General features: G+C 39.8%; 1 protein-coding gene across 5 annotated transcripts in view; it reads left to right on the top strand.

The window, feature by feature from the left end:
• The first annotated feature begins 1,129 nt into the window (after positions 1 to 1,129).
• The window catches only part of PHF14 (PHD finger protein 14), a 161,635-nt gene continuing 146,446 nt past the window's right edge, over positions 1,130 to 16,318 (top strand). For 4 of the 5 annotated variants that reach the window (XM_063152135.1, XM_063152126.1, XM_063152141.1 and 1 more), the window contains exons 1-3: positions 1,130 to 1,215; positions 1,706 to 1,816; positions 13,794 to 14,440. In XM_063152135.1, coding sequence (XP_063008205.1) covers position 1,215; positions 1,706 to 1,816; positions 13,794 to 14,440 — 759 coding nt within the window. In that variant the 5' untranslated portion in view covers positions 1,130 to 1,214. Of the gene's footprint in view, positions 1,216 to 1,668; positions 1,817 to 13,793; positions 14,441 to 16,318 lie in introns of those variants that run through there. The other variant, XM_063152116.1, reaches the window with a different exon arrangement.

The raw sequence follows: 16,318 nt of genomic DNA on the forward strand, positions 1-16,318 counted from the left end.
CTGACCTCCAATCAAGATGTAAGAAAGTGATCTCCACCACTAGACAGCAAGGAAGGAGTCAATTGGCAAGACATTAGGAGGGGTTAGAGGTATAAAAGGCGAAACATCCATTTTGAAGAGCATGTGGTTGAGAGTCAGAGGGGCTCCCCGCATTGTAATTTTTCCTTATTTAGTCTTCTTATTATATTTTTTGTTAAGGTTTAAAAAAACCTTTAAAATTTTAAAAAGTGAGCAGTCGTTTCTCAGACACACATTTTCCAATTTTAAAACTATTACAATCCTATTGGAAGCTTTCCTGTTTAGTACTATTCCCAATTCTCAAGCTCTTAAAAATACCTGTGAGCCAGAGCATCAGTTCCTTTAAAACTTTTGTGCAGGTGGCTCATTTTGGTGGTGTGCTGGGAGAGGCAAAGGGGACTCTGGAAATTGTGCATGCAGGGGCCAGAGACAGCCCTGGCAACCGAGGCAAAGCTGGGACTCTTGCAAAGGTAATGGCCCAGCATTGCTGGCTTTGCTGTCCACCTATAACTGTTTTGTGCTTTTGAGTTCCCAGACTCATGTGATGTGGTCAAACAATTTGTATTGTCATAGAATCACAGAACGATTTGAGGTTGAAGGCACACTGAAGGTCACCCAGTTCCAACCGCGGGCTAGGACACCTTCAAATAGACCAGGTTGCTCAGTGCCCCATCCAACCTATCCTTGAACATCTCTTCCCAATTCTTTTTTTCTCTTCCCAATGCACTGGATTGCTGTTCTTCAAAAGTTCAGGAATGAGCTTGCCAATGCAACAGAGCCCACGAGAAACTCAGCTCCTCGAGCAGGGGATAAATGAGAACAGCTGTTGTAACGCTGTCTCGTTTCCACACGGGGAAATGGAGCGGTGCCGGGGTGGTTTTTAGAGCTGTTTTTGACAGGCAGTGCCCTGACAATGAGCGGTTCCGCGCTGAGCGTGTGCGATCAGCGCCGGTCCGGGCGGCCCCGCCGCCGCCACCCCGCCAGGCCGGGCAGGCCCGCTGGCACCGCCGCTCCCCGGCTTCCCCCCGCTGTGCGCACGCGCCCAGGCGGCGCCTGCGCGGCGGGGCGGGCGGCGGGGCGGGCGCGGGTCTGCATCCGGGTCGCCGCCGTGCCCATTGTCTGGGGAAGGGGCCCGGGGCTCGGCGGCGCTGCACCCGAGGGCCCCTGCCCGCCCGCCGCCCACCCGCGCAGGCTTTAGTAAGTGATCCGCAGCGGTTCTGCCGGCCGCGCCCCGCGGGGGCGCCGCCGTGCCCGCGGAGCGCCCCCGCCCCCGGGGGAGCGGGCGCATCGCCGTCCCTTGGGCGTCCCACGGTCCCGGTGCGCGTCTCGCTGCGTCTGGTGCCCGGCGGATCCCGCCGCGGCTGGTTCCCGGGGGATGCTACTACCGTGCTTCTACCATGTTCCCCAGCGCCCGCGCAGCCCTGCCGGGGCCGCGGCAGCCCGCGGTGCGCGGAGCCGGGCGGTGCGGGGCGCCTGCAGGGAGCAGCCGCGCTCCGCCGGCGGGGCCGACCCTGCCCGGCCTCACCTGTGGCGGCGGCGGCGGTCCCCGGACCCTGCGGCTGCATCTGCCGCCTGCTCTGGGACTGCCCCTGCCTGGCACGCCCGTGCTGCCTGTAATTTAAATGCCCTTAGCGGTGCTGAGCGCTCCCTATGCCAGCCAGTAACAACACTGTTTTTTTCCCTGCAGTGGACCGCAGTTCGAAGAGGAGACAGGTGAAGCCTTTGGCAGCTTCGCTGCTGGAAGCTTTAGATTATGATAGCTCTGATGACAGTGATTTTAAAGTTGGAGATGCTTCAGGTAAATATGTTTTCTCATCTCCTCTCTTCAGAATTATCTCATTTTTGGTTTATGGTTGCTCATTTAATATCATTTAGGAGGCAGAATTGTAGTGAGTCTGCTGGGACTTGGAGCCCCTTGAAGGGAGTGACTTGACTGGATAACTGGGAATCAATACTTCAGTTGTGATTAATTTTTTACAACAGAAACCTCATGATTGTGAAGCAAGTTTTGGTAGAAACATTTGAGTAGCTTTTGTGCAGACTGCCTTAACTGTATTTGCTGCTTTTGGGTTCTTCAGTGTAGGGAAGTTTTTGGAATAGTCACTGTATTTAGCATTGAAATAAGAACCTAAAGCCATTTTGTTTTGAACAAGTCTGGATAATAGTTTGTTTTGGACTTACGAACTTGACTTTTTCTCAAGGTTAATTCTATTCGGTGAGTAAGAACCTAAAGCAAAAAGATAATATGTTCTGGTTTTTATTGTTTTTTACAATAGACAAACTTAAGATGTCCATTCAGATAGAAATATGCAGAAAAGCGTACACATTTCATACTAGAAGGAAGTCCTTATCACAGAGAGTTGTTGCTTTGCAGTCTTCTCTATATGTGCAGATTCCTATATCTGCAGTGAGCATTCACAAAAACTGAAAATAGACAAGATGGCCAAAATAAAATCAGTAAACTCAAGTATATTGAAGGAAAGGGGAAGAAGGGATAGGACCATGTTGGTCAATAAACTGCACATTAGATGTTCTGTGGTGTATGCTGAGGGAAATTAACAGGAAGATGCAGGATGTGTAAGATGTGAGGGAAGCGTTATGACAGCTTATCAGATAACTTGACTTTGTTATTTCTGCATTGGGGATGCTGGTGTAGCTTTTGTGTGAATGTATAGTGCAAAAATATTCCCATTTAAAGGCTTATTCTTTAGCATTTGGCAGGTTCCTCTGCATTCCTCTGATGAAGTTAAAAATTCTTAATAATAATTCACCCAATGTCAGGTTTAAAGTATGCCCTAGTGCTCCTTGTTTGTTTTGGTTTGGGTGGTTGGTTTTGTTCTTCTGAGCCCCTTTTCCCCTAGACTTAGACATATTTCCCTTGGTTGTTCTGGTAAGCAGGCTGCAGTGGCTTAAGAGAGTAAAACTGATGTCATCTTACAATTTCATTTTCAGACTTTTGGGGGCTTGTTTCATCTACTCTTTTAATTCTGTTCTGAGGCTTTTTGATCCTTTCTTTTGAATTAGGATATAATTTGCCATGAAAGAAAATTATTTTCAATTACTAAAGAAAATCTCTGTCTTTTGGAACAATAATGTAGGCAGGATTTAAGGTAAGATGAGGATTGGAAAGGGAGTATGGGTGATGAACACATGATTCAGAGCAGTATATTAGTTGGTCAAAGGACAGTAATTTATTAAAAGTAATGTGTACAGCTTTCTGAGTGAGTGCATTTTGTGAGTGCAGAAGATTAATTTGTGATTGATATCCTTTTTGACTTTTAGGACATTGTATATAAACAGAGGGGGCTGGTCAGTATCTAGCCTTGAGTGTATTTCAAAATCAATTTCATTTTGAGGAAGTTGAATGGATTTTCCTTTAAATATGCAACACTGAATTGAAACAAGCATATGAGGAAAAAACCAAGTTCTACTAAAAACGTTTTTTCTAATTGCTGTTTTGTGTTGCTGTATCTCATGAAGTGTTGTTTTAGCATTTCCAAACATATATCTGTCATTTGTAGGAGAAATTAATGTTCTGTCTAATAACACTTTGAAACAGCAAGAGAATTTGACATCTTATACTTTATATGAAGATTATCAGTGTGGAAAAGGAAATCTGTGAGGGCTTGGAGAAGTTGGGGATAGAAAGTTACTACAAATAAGAGTTTCTTACATGTAATACAAGTTTAAATGAATAGTTGCAGGAAATCTGAATCAGAACATCTGTACTGGTTTAAAATGAAGCTGGTATAACATACTTTTAAATTTGTTTACACTTAGTCAATTTCAATTTGGCTGGAGGAAGTGATTAAATAAAGGGATTTTCTTACACACACACACATACATATATACACACACACATACAAATATAGGACTCTCCATGAGCAGTCTGTTGCAAATCAGTGTTTAGTATTTGTTTGAGTTCAAAATGACATTGTATAGTTTGCTTGCAAAAGGAAGTGTGTCAGAAGTAAGAGAGTCTGCATTGAGTATGAGCATTAATTATACTCCGGTAATTCCACAGGTCCATGACATAGGTTTATGTTTATTTCATTCACAAATGCACGTATAGGTGTTTAAAATAACAAAAAAATTTTGAAAATTAGGTTAAAGGATTATTTAATTATGGAGTTAAAAGAATTCTGAAGTTGTTTTCTCCCTGATGTCTGTGTTGTGTCTGTATGTGTGAGCTTTAGGATCTCCAGTGATATGTACTAGGAGATGATACTATGCAAATATATGAGGACTGAACCCAGAAGACCTCAACTTTTACACACCTTCATTGTTCTGCCAGATTTTTGGCAATATGCAAGGCAGTAAGGTTTGGAGAAGTTGCTATTAAGTACTTTTAGGAAGCAGCAGGCATTTCTAATTTTTTGTTTTCAGAGTCCTGGCACCTTGGTACATTTTTTCATTATAAAAAATATATCAAATCACCTAACCCATATTTCCACCAAAAATTCCACAGGCAACATGGACTTTTGGTTTGAGTGTAATTAATTTCTTTTCTTTTGGATTTAGGTCATACCAGCAATCAGTTGGCCTTTTCTGCTTAAAAGATCTCAACATTCTGACATCTCTTTAGAGAAATTGATTTAGAACTGTTACATTCTTGTAAATGTACTTAATGTAAATAGTTTTCAAGCCTCTGGGATTTTCATTATGTTTATACTGAACAAAGTAATTTTTAATGGCTTCTCTGTTTCCATTAGTGATGCCATATTCTGAAGTACTGTATTCTTCTGGTTTCTGTAAACATTTTGAAAAAATTGTTCCATTAGAAAAACTGTCCTATGTAATCTTAATGTGGGATCAATCAAAAGAACTGTCCCTTTGGAGTCAGAGTGTACAAACATGTAACTTGAAATGGTGGTGCTGAAATATACTCAACCTAAAGCTTTTAATAGTATCTTTTACAATACATGTCAGTTATTTGAAGTTTTTTCTTGTAAGTTAACTACAGCATGCTTTGGGGAGTCCTTTTTTCTTTTTTTTTCCTGAATTGGGAGCAGCTGGAGATACACTGATGTCAGAAATCAGAGTACCGGTTTAGAATAATTCCCAGCAGGATTCCAAAGCAAAAATTTACCACTTTTCTTCTCTCTCATCAGTAAATTCAGTCAGTTTTCTCAGTGCATTTACTGAAATTGAAATCATACAGAGGAATGTAGTGGTCCCTGAGCAACAATCACGTGTGAGTTTAAGGACTGGTTCCTATTGCAGTGTAGCTGAGAAAAAAAGAACTGAATGTTGCCTGTGAAGAACTCAATCCTGTCACTGCTTCTGCTACTAGACTTGTTGACTCAATTTTTTATTTTTTTGGTGTTGAGTGTGAAGCCTGATATGCATATATATTATGTACTTATGTACTTTTCTTGCAGTTGAAGTCAGTGGAAGATCTGTTTTTAAAACAAGAAATGATCTACATAAATGCATATATTATCTATTTTAAAAAACCTGTGTCTTGATCTAGAAATAAAAAGTTGCAAATATCATTATCTTTATGTAACTTGTTTCCTTTTAGCACAGTTGAGATTACACTTTTCCTTTCCTATGCAGAATATTGTAATATAAAGAAATGATTGTGAATAATCAAAATACTGTAGTGTTTAACAGTACTGAAGTCTTGATGAAGAAACAAATATATTTGGTTTTTTAGACTAAACTAAAATGTTAGGCAAGAGTAAAGTTGCAAGGTGTTTAATAGACAGTGAAGGTAGAAGAAGATATTGGCTAGTTAATTGTTAGTAAATGATGATGTATTTCCATATTAATGTGTAGTTCCTGAGACTGGAATTCACAAGAGTTTTTTCTAATTGAGAAAATGGAAAATATCAGCATATATGTTCTTTTGGAGTATCTTCATTCCAGGTAAAACTTTTGTCTGTACCTATGTCTGCCACTCTTAAGTAAAACTTTGGAGTCACTGACAAGATTTTCAGCCTCCATTTTCATTGTAAACACTGAGATTTCTGTTATTCCAGGTGCTTGCTGACAAGCAATTGGTAGGGAACCCAATTTCATCAGTGTTCTAACCTTGTAAATGAGGCACTTCCTAATGACTTAAGCCAAAATTGGCAATCTTTAGTTTTGAGTGGTTTTCAGTACATCTGCTGAAATGCCATGTGACATAATTATTGCTACTGTAAAAGTGAGGAAGCTGCTTACTAAATAACTTTCCTTTGTTCTCTTTCCATAATTTTTTCTATAAAACTAAATACTTGTTTTCTGGGATGTGTAATTGTGGATCAGTGGTCAGTTTCATCTCCTGCTCTGCCCAGTCTCCATCTGCAGTTAATAAATATTAGATACTTCTTTTCAAAACATTATTTGAGAAGAAAGTTTCTCTCTGTAGGGCTGTAGCATCTTAATCTATAATGGTTTGGTTTTGTGTGTTTTTAATCATGTTATTTTGGACAGTTCAATTTTTTTAGCTGCCATCACCACTGATGTTGAATTGCTGGTAGTCTGCCAGTGTTTAATCATCATATGCAGCAAAATAGCATAGAAAGCCAGGGGCATGTATCTAACTGGTGTGTTAGATTCTCTTTCTTGGAATTATGTTGCAAGTGAGGTATTAAGCCTTTAGTTCTTGCTTATAGTTTTATTGATTGTAGCATAATGGACCGCTGTGTCTAATAGTCAAATGTAGTCACAATTTTACCAGTTACACAACTCTGCCTTTGGTAATTTAAAAATTCTTATTTTCCAAACATGACCTAGGTTTTCCTGCCTCCTTTTTTCCCAGTTATTATATTGTAGCTTTCTAGTTAGTTTAAGCATTTCCTTAAGGTATTATGGAGTCTTTATTTGTGATATCTCGATCAGATGTGTAGGAAGTATAGCTACTTTTGCATGTTTGGTATGGCACCTGTGCCAAAGATACTTTGTGGTACTGGAGCTGTTTTTATGTAAGGAAATTTATGGCCATAGGCTGTTGATAAACACTTCAGTAGTGCTTTCCACATTTCCCATCCATCAGGATGCACCTGGGTGGGGGTTTGTACGTGGTGCTTGACATAGTGTTTTAGCAGAGATCACCAGGTAATTTCACATATCTTGTCAAATGCTACTTGTTTGTCTTGTGGTGGGGGAAAAAGAGGGTAAAGGACCAATAGATAAGATGGTGGTGGTGGTGGTGGTGGTGGTGGTGTGACATTAACCTCACCTGCATCCTGGTTTTTGTCACTGCTCTCAAAAAGGGGGTGTAAGGCCACTGTAGGCTATTTGTCACATGGTAGCTGGATTATTATTGAATAATATTATTTAGCAGCGATAACTTGGTAGCTGCTTTCTGTGTTGCATGATGAACTTTTCAATGTTCCAGGATCCTTGCTTATATTTGTTGTAGGTAGCTTTGAGCACTTCAGAAAGACTCAACCACATAGGATTTGGTGCCAATAAAAGAACTTCCTAAAATGATTCCAAATGCTTCTTGTCTACTATTTGGAATTTGTTAAGCTTTGTTAGTGGAAGAGCCAAGTCCAAAATTGAGTCCATGATTGCCTTTAACCAGCTTATCCTTTAGAGTTCACTTAAAACAATCAATAAAGCTGTTTTTCAAAGAGCTGCTTATTAAGTTAAATACTGCATTGAAGAACCAGACTGTCTCCTGTGAGTGGTTGGGCAGGGACTTTTGGAGTGCAGCTCTTGCTTTCTGCATGCATTAATTTTCTTAGAATGTTGAAAAAATACTTGGAAATTGTGGGGTGTCATACTTAAAATTGTAAAATGGTCCTGCAAAAAACCCTGGGAGGATTTTTTTTGTTGAGTCGTGTAATGATTTCAGTAGGTTTACCCTGAAGTCTTGTGCCTCATACATGTTATATACAAGACTCCACAGCAGAGCAGAGTGTTTCTTTATTACACTTCTTTTTTTGCATGTTAGTTCTGTAGCATAATGTTCTGTTCTTTTCAGGATTATCCTCTTTAGATTTGAGTGCCACCTGCTGTTGTGCTTAGTACAGCCAAAGATACGAAGTATAGAGGAATAAATGATGTCTTTCTCCCAAATGTTATCTCTCCTATTTGTCCTCAGTGGAACTCTGTATTCTTCACTATTTGATGGTGTATCTAGCCCCATCTTTCACTTAGAGTAGCTTTACTTCTCTCCTATAGGGAATGACATGATATGGTTGCCAATTTGAAAGAGCCATTCTTTAAGCATTTCTTTCAAGGAGAAAATTGTATACTGCAGCCTCTTCCTCAGTAAAAGTGCAGCTGACAGAAGAAGACCTGCAAAAATTGCTGTTATCACAGAATAGCTCTTTCTAGAAAAGCACCTATCACAGTGGATGCATTCAGATCAAGGAGAGATATCTCTTACTATAGATATCTCTGGTGTGTCTATGAATGTATAAAGGAGAGTAGAAAGCAAAATGTGCAGGCAGAAGGCAAGAGAAATTGAAGGAGAGGAGTGAAATAGTGCTTATTTGCTCTCTGCTTTAAATTATTGCATTGTGTATTGTTGATGTACATGAATCAATGTTAGTAAATTAGAGGGCTGTTAGAGGTCGAACTATACCAAGCTATTCCCTCCGAAACAAAATGAAAGCTTAAATTGACAAGAAATCTAAGACTATTTAGAAATGCATCAGCACAGTTAAAGCATCAAAACAAACGTCTGTCATAGATTTACAGTGGGGAAATAATGAAAGCTAAGTTAAAAATTTCAGTTAAATTCAACGTGACAAAATTTTGTATTACCTTATTTGCAGTAAGGCAGATAGTGCACATAGGCACTTGGCACCTGTGAAATGAGATACAAAATACACTGTGCTTTGAGCATACAATCTGTGATATGTCTAGTATGAGAGTATAGCTTTAGGAGTTACTTGTAAAATGTTTATGGGAACTGGCGAGTATCATAAAATTTTAGAATTGTGTACTCTGGAAAAGACTTTTTGAGGTAGAGTCCAACCATTATCCTAGCACTGCCAAGCCCACAACTAAATCATGTCCCTAAGTGCCACATCTACACATCTTTTAAATATTTCCAGGGTGGTGACTCAGCTGTTTCCCTGAGGAACAGCCTTTTTTGTGAAGTTTTTCCTAATAACCAACCTAATCCACCCCTGTTGCAACTTGAAGCTGTTTCATATTGTTCCATCATTTGTTACATGGGAGGAGAGGCTGACCCACCCCTTGCTATGCCTTCTGTTCAGGCGGTTGTAGAGTATGATAAGGTCTTTCAAAAATCCTCCTTTTTGCAAGACTTCTGCTCCAGACCTTTCACCAGCTCCACTGTCCTTCTCTGGACACACTCCAGCATGTCAGTGTCTTTCTTAAATTGAGGAGCTCAGAACTGGACACACAACTGGATTTGGGGTGTGGTCTCACCAGTCTGAGTAAAGGGGACAGCAGCTGCCCTGGTCCAACTTGCTGGTACAGGCTAGGATGCCACTGGCCTTCTTGGCCACTTGTGCACATGCTGGGTCTTGTTCAGCCAAATGTCAACCAGCATCCCCCACGCTTTTCCACTGAGCAGCTTTCCAGCCCCTCTGCCCCAGTCTGTTGTGCTCTGTAATCTTGATGGCATTCCAGATGATGTGCTTCCATGACTTTCCAGCGTCAGGCTGGCAGACTGATTGGAGTTCCCTGGATACTCCTTCTTGCAATGGGTATCATATTTTTTTTTAAACTTCTAATCATGTGTAACCTGCCTGGTTAGCCAGGATTGCTGGTAAGTCATTGAATGTTGCTCATGTGGGCCCACAGATGTGTGTGCATCTGAGAGATGTAGCAGATCACTGACCATTTCCCCTTGGGTTGTGTGCTTCATTGTGCTCCCCGTGTCGGTCTTCTAGTTTAGGGGGATGCATATGCAGAGAACAATGGGTCTTGCTGTTAAAGACTGAGGCAAAGAAGGCATTAAGTACCTCAGCCTTTTCCTCATCCATTGACGCTGCTTCCTTCCTCATTCAGTAAAAGGTGGATATTGTCTTTAGTCTTCATTTTGTTGATTATGTATTTATTATCTTTTATAGCAGTAGTCAGATTAAGTTCTAATTGGTCTTTGGCCCTTCTAATTTTTTCACTGAAAATAATGTTTCTCTCTCACATCATTCCTGTAGTCCTCTTGTGTTGCCTGCCCCTTCTTCCAAAAGAGCCAAATTCTCCTTGTTCTTCTGAGTTCCAGTCACAGGTCTCAGCTCTCTGTTCAGTCTTCCTCACTGCTGGCTTATATTTCAGTGCATAGGAATGGCTTGCTCCTGTGCTTTCAAGATTTCCTTGAAGAATGTCCAGCCTTCCTGGACTGCCTCCCAAGAGACTCTGTGCTGACCAAGCCTCTCAACAGGGCATCATCTCTCTGAAAGTCCAGGATAGAAGTTCTGCTGACCCCTTGCTTGCTTCTCTGAGAACTGAAAATTATAATTTCAAGTTCACTCTGCCCAGAACACCTTCCAGTCATCACATCACCCTCAAGGCCTTCTCTGATCACAAGTAACAGGTCCTGTGGGCAGTCTTTGCTAGTAGGCTCCCTCATTGTCTATGTCGGGCAGTTACCTTCCACATGCTCCAGGAATGTTCTGGACCAGTTCCTCTCTGCTGTATTGTGTTTTCAGCAGACATCTGGTAACTTGAAGTCCACTGTGAGAATGAGGGTTAGTGGTTGTGAGACTATGGACTGCTTATAGACTATTTTGCTTTCCTCTTCATCCTGGTTGGGGTGCATTTAACAGACTCCCGCCAGTATTGCCTTGTTGGACTTTCCTGAGTCTTGCCCTTAAACAGCCATATTGTTCTTACACCCTAGACAATCAAAACACTCCCTAACATATGGGGCTACCCCACCACCTCTCCTTCCTTGCCTGTTTCCTCTGAAGGGTTTATAGTCACCCAGTGCAGCACTGTGGCTGTCCATGTTATCTCATGTCTACTGCGTGGCAGCTGTGTCATAGGTTTACTGGTGCTCAGTGGCTTTCTGCTCCTCCTGTTTGTTACCTATGCTGAGTATGTTTGCGTAGAGGCGCTTCAGCTGGGCTACTGATCTCTCCAGCTTTTTGGGGGAACAAGCTCTAAGTCTTACCATGATAATTTTCAGTAATTTTCAATCTATGATATTTTCTAACATGTAATAACCCTTGTGTCTTTACTGCTGCAGGGATCTCCATTCCCTACCTTCACTGAGGTGACAGACCATGCTAGACCTTTCTAGCATGTTGTTCCCCAAACAGTGGTGTGCTGTCCCCAGGCATATCTCTAGGGAACTTGGATTTACTCCTTTCCCCCTTCAAGTCTAATGCAGCCTTTCAGTGAGCCCTGCTAACTATGCAAGGATCCTTTTCCCCCTCTTTGTATCTGGTGTGCCCTGTCTGTTGCCAGCAAGCTTGGTATCCTATAAACTAACCCATGATCAAAAAACCATTAAAGATGAACTGAGTCAACCCCCTGCCTTGGTCAGAAACTTACTTCACTGACCAGATTGTTTAAAGCCCCATCCCATGTGGCCTTGAATATTTTCAATGATGGGACACCTACAACTTCCTTGGACAACCTGTTACAGTGTCTCACCATGCACATTGAAATGTTTATTGTGTCCAATCTAAACCCTACCCTCTTTCAGTTTAAAACTGGTTCCCCTTTTACTGTCACCACAGGCCTTAGTAAAAAAATCTCTCTCCTAAGCTCTGGTCTCCCTGGAGCCTTCTCTTCTCCAAGCTCAACCACCCCAACTCTTTGAGCAGTTAGACTCCTAAATTTATGTCTTCATGGTGTGTTATAGCCTTCTCACCATTTTTGTGGTGTTTCTGTGGAGGTACTCTCTGTTAATGAGGAAAGGCTGAGAGAGCTAGTTCAGTTCATCCTTAAGAAGAGACGACTGAGGGGGAACCTCATCCATGTCTGTCAGTGTCTGAATGGAGGGGGTTGAGGATTGGCCAGGCTCTTTTGAGTGCCAAGCAATAGGACAAGAGGCAATGGGCAGAAACTGAGCCACAGGAAGTTCCACTTGAATCTGAAGAAAAACTTCTTTAGTGTGCAGGTGGCTGAGCACTGGGCAGATTGTCCGGAGATGTGTAGTCTTCCTCACTGGAGATACTCAAGAACTATCTGCATGCCATCCTGGCCAGTGTGCTCTGGGATGACCCACTGTGGTCCCTTCCAGCCATACTCATCCTCTGATTCTGTAGCCAAATAAATTATTGTAACTTGAAAGCAATTATTTTGGATTGCCTGTTAGTTAATACTGGTTTTGTTTCTTGTGTATGCCTGATTCATGTTCTACTCTTTGAAAACTTCACGTATTTATCTTGTACTTTGATTACTACAATTAAGGCTAATAGGCATGGAGAAATGACTGAGTTATGTTTTTATCAAAGACTGTGGAAAAAACTTGTGTTTTTTCTGGATCTCTAAATGTTAGAACATATGTTGTAAACTTCTAGTTTTTATTAGATTGTAAGGGGATGGATAGTTTTGTTGTCCTGATCAGTAATAGTAGCACTTAGGGCTTTTTTTTTTTTTTTGTCAGTAGTTATATAATCTCCTCACTGAATGCTTCCACATTCAGGTATATGCAGAAGAAGGCAAAACTGACCATTATATTGAAGTAACAAACTGGCTAGTCATTGGCAATGTTCTTTGGGGTGGAAAAAAATGCCATAGGAAATGACACACTGTGCACACCTACCTCAGTGTCTGTTTATTTGGATTTATACAGACCTGAGTGTACAGAGAAATTCTCTGTGTAAGGTGATCCTGAGCGGTGGAGATTTTTTGGGTTGCAACTATAGAAATTAAGTTTGTTTGGTTTTTTTTTAAATTTATGAGTATTGACATGTTCCATCTTTGCATCTGCATGACAGTGGATCAAGAACAGTGATGGCTTTGAGCAAACTGGAAACTGTAGCCACTGCCTAATTGATCTCTGCATTGGATCAAGAAACTATATTTTCTTTTTAAAATTAAAAAAAATATATATTTTGAGTTTTCCTTCATTAAAACAATACTATGAATGAAAAACAGTAGATTCATATTAGATGAGAGATAGCAAGGTGGATGCTGTTTATAAGGTTTAACAAGTTGACATGTAATTTTTCAATATTTTTTACATATGCTTTATAGTAAAAATGTCTCTTTTTTATAGAAATAATTTTCTCTGTTCTTTTCTGTTGCTCATGTTGGCGTGTGTTAATTAATGAAGTAGTGAGTACACGCAGAATAGTACCATATGGGTAGTGTAAGGTTAGTGCATTGTAGTGCAGCTGCAATGTTGAGTGAGGCATAGTTTATGTGGGATTAATAAGTGAACTAACCTTAAAAATTAAAAGAGCCCTCAAACCCAGAAAAACAAAGATGTATTAAAAATTAAGGTATGGGATTATCCGTATTACTATTAGAACTAGCTATATAATCTCTTCATTTTGTAATTTCAAACCTCTTCCATTGGATAGCTCTTTTATTTTGAAGATGTAGAAAACACCTCCAGAAATTAAAAACTGGAATGTTCTTTCTTTAAGATGTGACTTCACATGGAAATTACTGCTACTGCTTTTTGTTAATATGAGCTACAGTTCAAAGGAACATACAGTGCTCATTTAATAAGTTCTACCATCTTTTTTTTTTTTGCATCTTAAAGTGCACACATGTTTAACAGATTCTCAACATAGCACTCGAAATAGCAATATTTGGACATCAGCTGAAAAAATAGTGTGGAATACCTTATGAGGGAGGAACATGCATCATTCTTTTGTTTAACAACTTGCTTCAAGAGATTTTATTTTTGGGGGTTCATTTGTGTCGGAACTTTTTTTAAATTTTCATATGCTCAACAGATTCTGAAGGAAGTGGTCATGGGAGTGAAGATGCATCTAAGGACAGTGGTGAAGGTTCCTGTACTGAATCAGAAGAAAATATCTTGGAGGAGGAACCGGCCGAAGAGAAAGTAGAAGAGCAACAGCCGAAAGCCTCCACTGAAGAAGTGCCAACAACAGTCAAAGAGGTAATTAAAACTGAAAAGAAAGAGCAGGAAGATGAAGAAGAAAAGCCAAAAAAGAAGAAAGAGAAGGAGAAAGCAGCTGAACCCGATCCTGTGGCTGATGAGCAAACAAATGAACCAAAAAAATGGAATTTGCGCAGGAACCGACCGCTGCTGGATTTTGTATCGATGGAAGAGCTGAATGATATGGATGACTACGACAGCGAAGATGACAATGACTGGCGGCCTACTGCTGGGAAAAGAAAAGGAAAGAACGCGCTGAAAAAAGAGGGGAGCGATGGAGATAACGAAGATGATGAAGATGACGGGAGTGGAAGTGATGAGGATGACAATGATGAGGAAGCTAATGAGGAAGATAATAGCAGCACGGCTAGTGATGGCGGATCCAAGAAGAAGAAGAGTAAAGTTCTTAACAGGAATAATGCAGATGATGAGGAATTGACAAATGATAGCCTGGCTCTTTCACAAAGCAAGAGTAATGAGGTAGTGCAACCAACTTTCTATAATATATCTGTTGACAAATGGAGACTACTCTCCAGTAGCTATGCTGTTAATATTGGAAGTTAAACTGATTAGCTGGACTTGTGTTCACGCAATAATAAGTGAATAATAAGTGAAGCAGGAAAGATTATGCTAAATAGGCACTGCATATTAAATAACCTTGCTTGGACCATTTGACCAATCTAATGCCACTAAAGTCAGTAGTGGGATTTCTCTTGGGTTTGCAGCGATTGGACTAGTACTAAAACAAACAGGAGGTCCAGTATGCAAATCAACATATGTTAGCAAGTATTCTAGTTCTGTTTTAGTATAAGTGTTGTATATGAAAGTTAAAAGCATCTGTGACATAATCATAAAATAGATGAATGAGGCATTATTCTTTGCAACAATCAAAGTCTGAACAAAGTTCACTTATGGAAAAACGCACACTAGGTTTAAAATCAAATAGAATAATTATGATAATTTATGTTGGATTTGCTCATAATAGTCACAAATGAACTAATTTCTTACCATACTAAAGCATTTGGGTACTAGGATTATTATATTAAATATTTTCTGATTGCAGAATGTGAATATTATATATATGTTTAATAAAGTAACCTTTTTTTCCCTATGCACAATTACAGTTGCCCTGAAGATTGTGCCTGTGGAAAAATTAAGATACCGGGTTGTCACTGTGGCTGACTTCATGTTCTGCAATAGCAAAATTCTGAACAAAATAAAAAGAATTGCTATAAAATCTATATTCAGTTTTTGGGATATAATCACAATGTCAACATAACCTTTGAGAAATGATAGTGATATGATATTATTAAAGGTTCTGCAGTTCCCTTTAAACTTTATTTTAATATGTAAAATGACGGGGAACTAAACAGTATTTGGATTTAGTCCATTTTAGATAATTTGATAGGTATTATATATCTTTATATTTATATATTATTGCAAGTGAGCTGTGCTGTTTTAGCTATTAGTAGTAATTGGGATTGAAAAAAAAAGCATGATTTGTTTGATTTTTTTTCTTTTTTAAACTTTTTGTATAGGCATCTTCTTTCCTTATCTTCTTTCCTTCTTTCCTTAGGCTCTGTGATTCTCTTATTATCTCCTCCATTTTCTTGGCTCAGGAGCTGAAAGTACTCTACCAATACTAATGATCAGAACTTGTAACAGAGAGAGGCAGTTTTCTTGTAGAGTTGCTTCCCATATCAAAGTGGAGATGTGCAACTACATTTTTAGTGATATATTCTTCAGTTTAATTTCCATTGGCTTGGAAAAGCAGACCTGTTTCAGAAACCCAGAGTTGTCTCGGATGTATCTTCTTTGAAGCTTCTTAGTAGATGCATGGATATCATATTCTGTTCATGCCTTAGATTTAGAACAGTGATCAGAACATAAAATCAAAGTTGAAATTTTGAAGTTCAGATTATAGTTTTGTAACTGATAATTTATCTTTTTTTCATGTTAAGTGCTGTACTGTGTATGTCTAGATCTTTATCAAGAAGTTTTGCAAAAGTATCTGTAGACTGAATTCTAGACTGGAAGGTTCAGATTTCTGATACTCCATATACTGTATTGCAACAGTATACTCTCCACTGCTACAATATTTTAAAGTAGTAAAAATGGAAAAGAGTAAAAAACACCTTGTCTAGCAGATATATCTATGGAAGTCTCATCACACTGCAGAAACTGAGTTCTTAGAAAACTGAGTTCTTAGTCAAATCCATAATAAATTTAGGAAAGAATGTCCAGGTAATTAGTTCTGAACATATTGTAGTGTCCTTTATATACATTCTTCCTTTCTTTCCTTGGCTTATTTTTGGAGGATGGAAACCAGGGAGGGTGTTGGGGAGGGGTTGTTCTTGT

Source organism: Melospiza melodia, chromosome 1, assembly GCF_035770615.1.
Source record: "Melospiza melodia melodia isolate bMelMel2 chromosome 1, bMelMel2.pri, whole genome shotgun sequence".
Lineage (NCBI taxonomy): Eukaryota > Metazoa > Chordata > Aves > Passeriformes > Passerellidae > Melospiza > Melospiza melodia.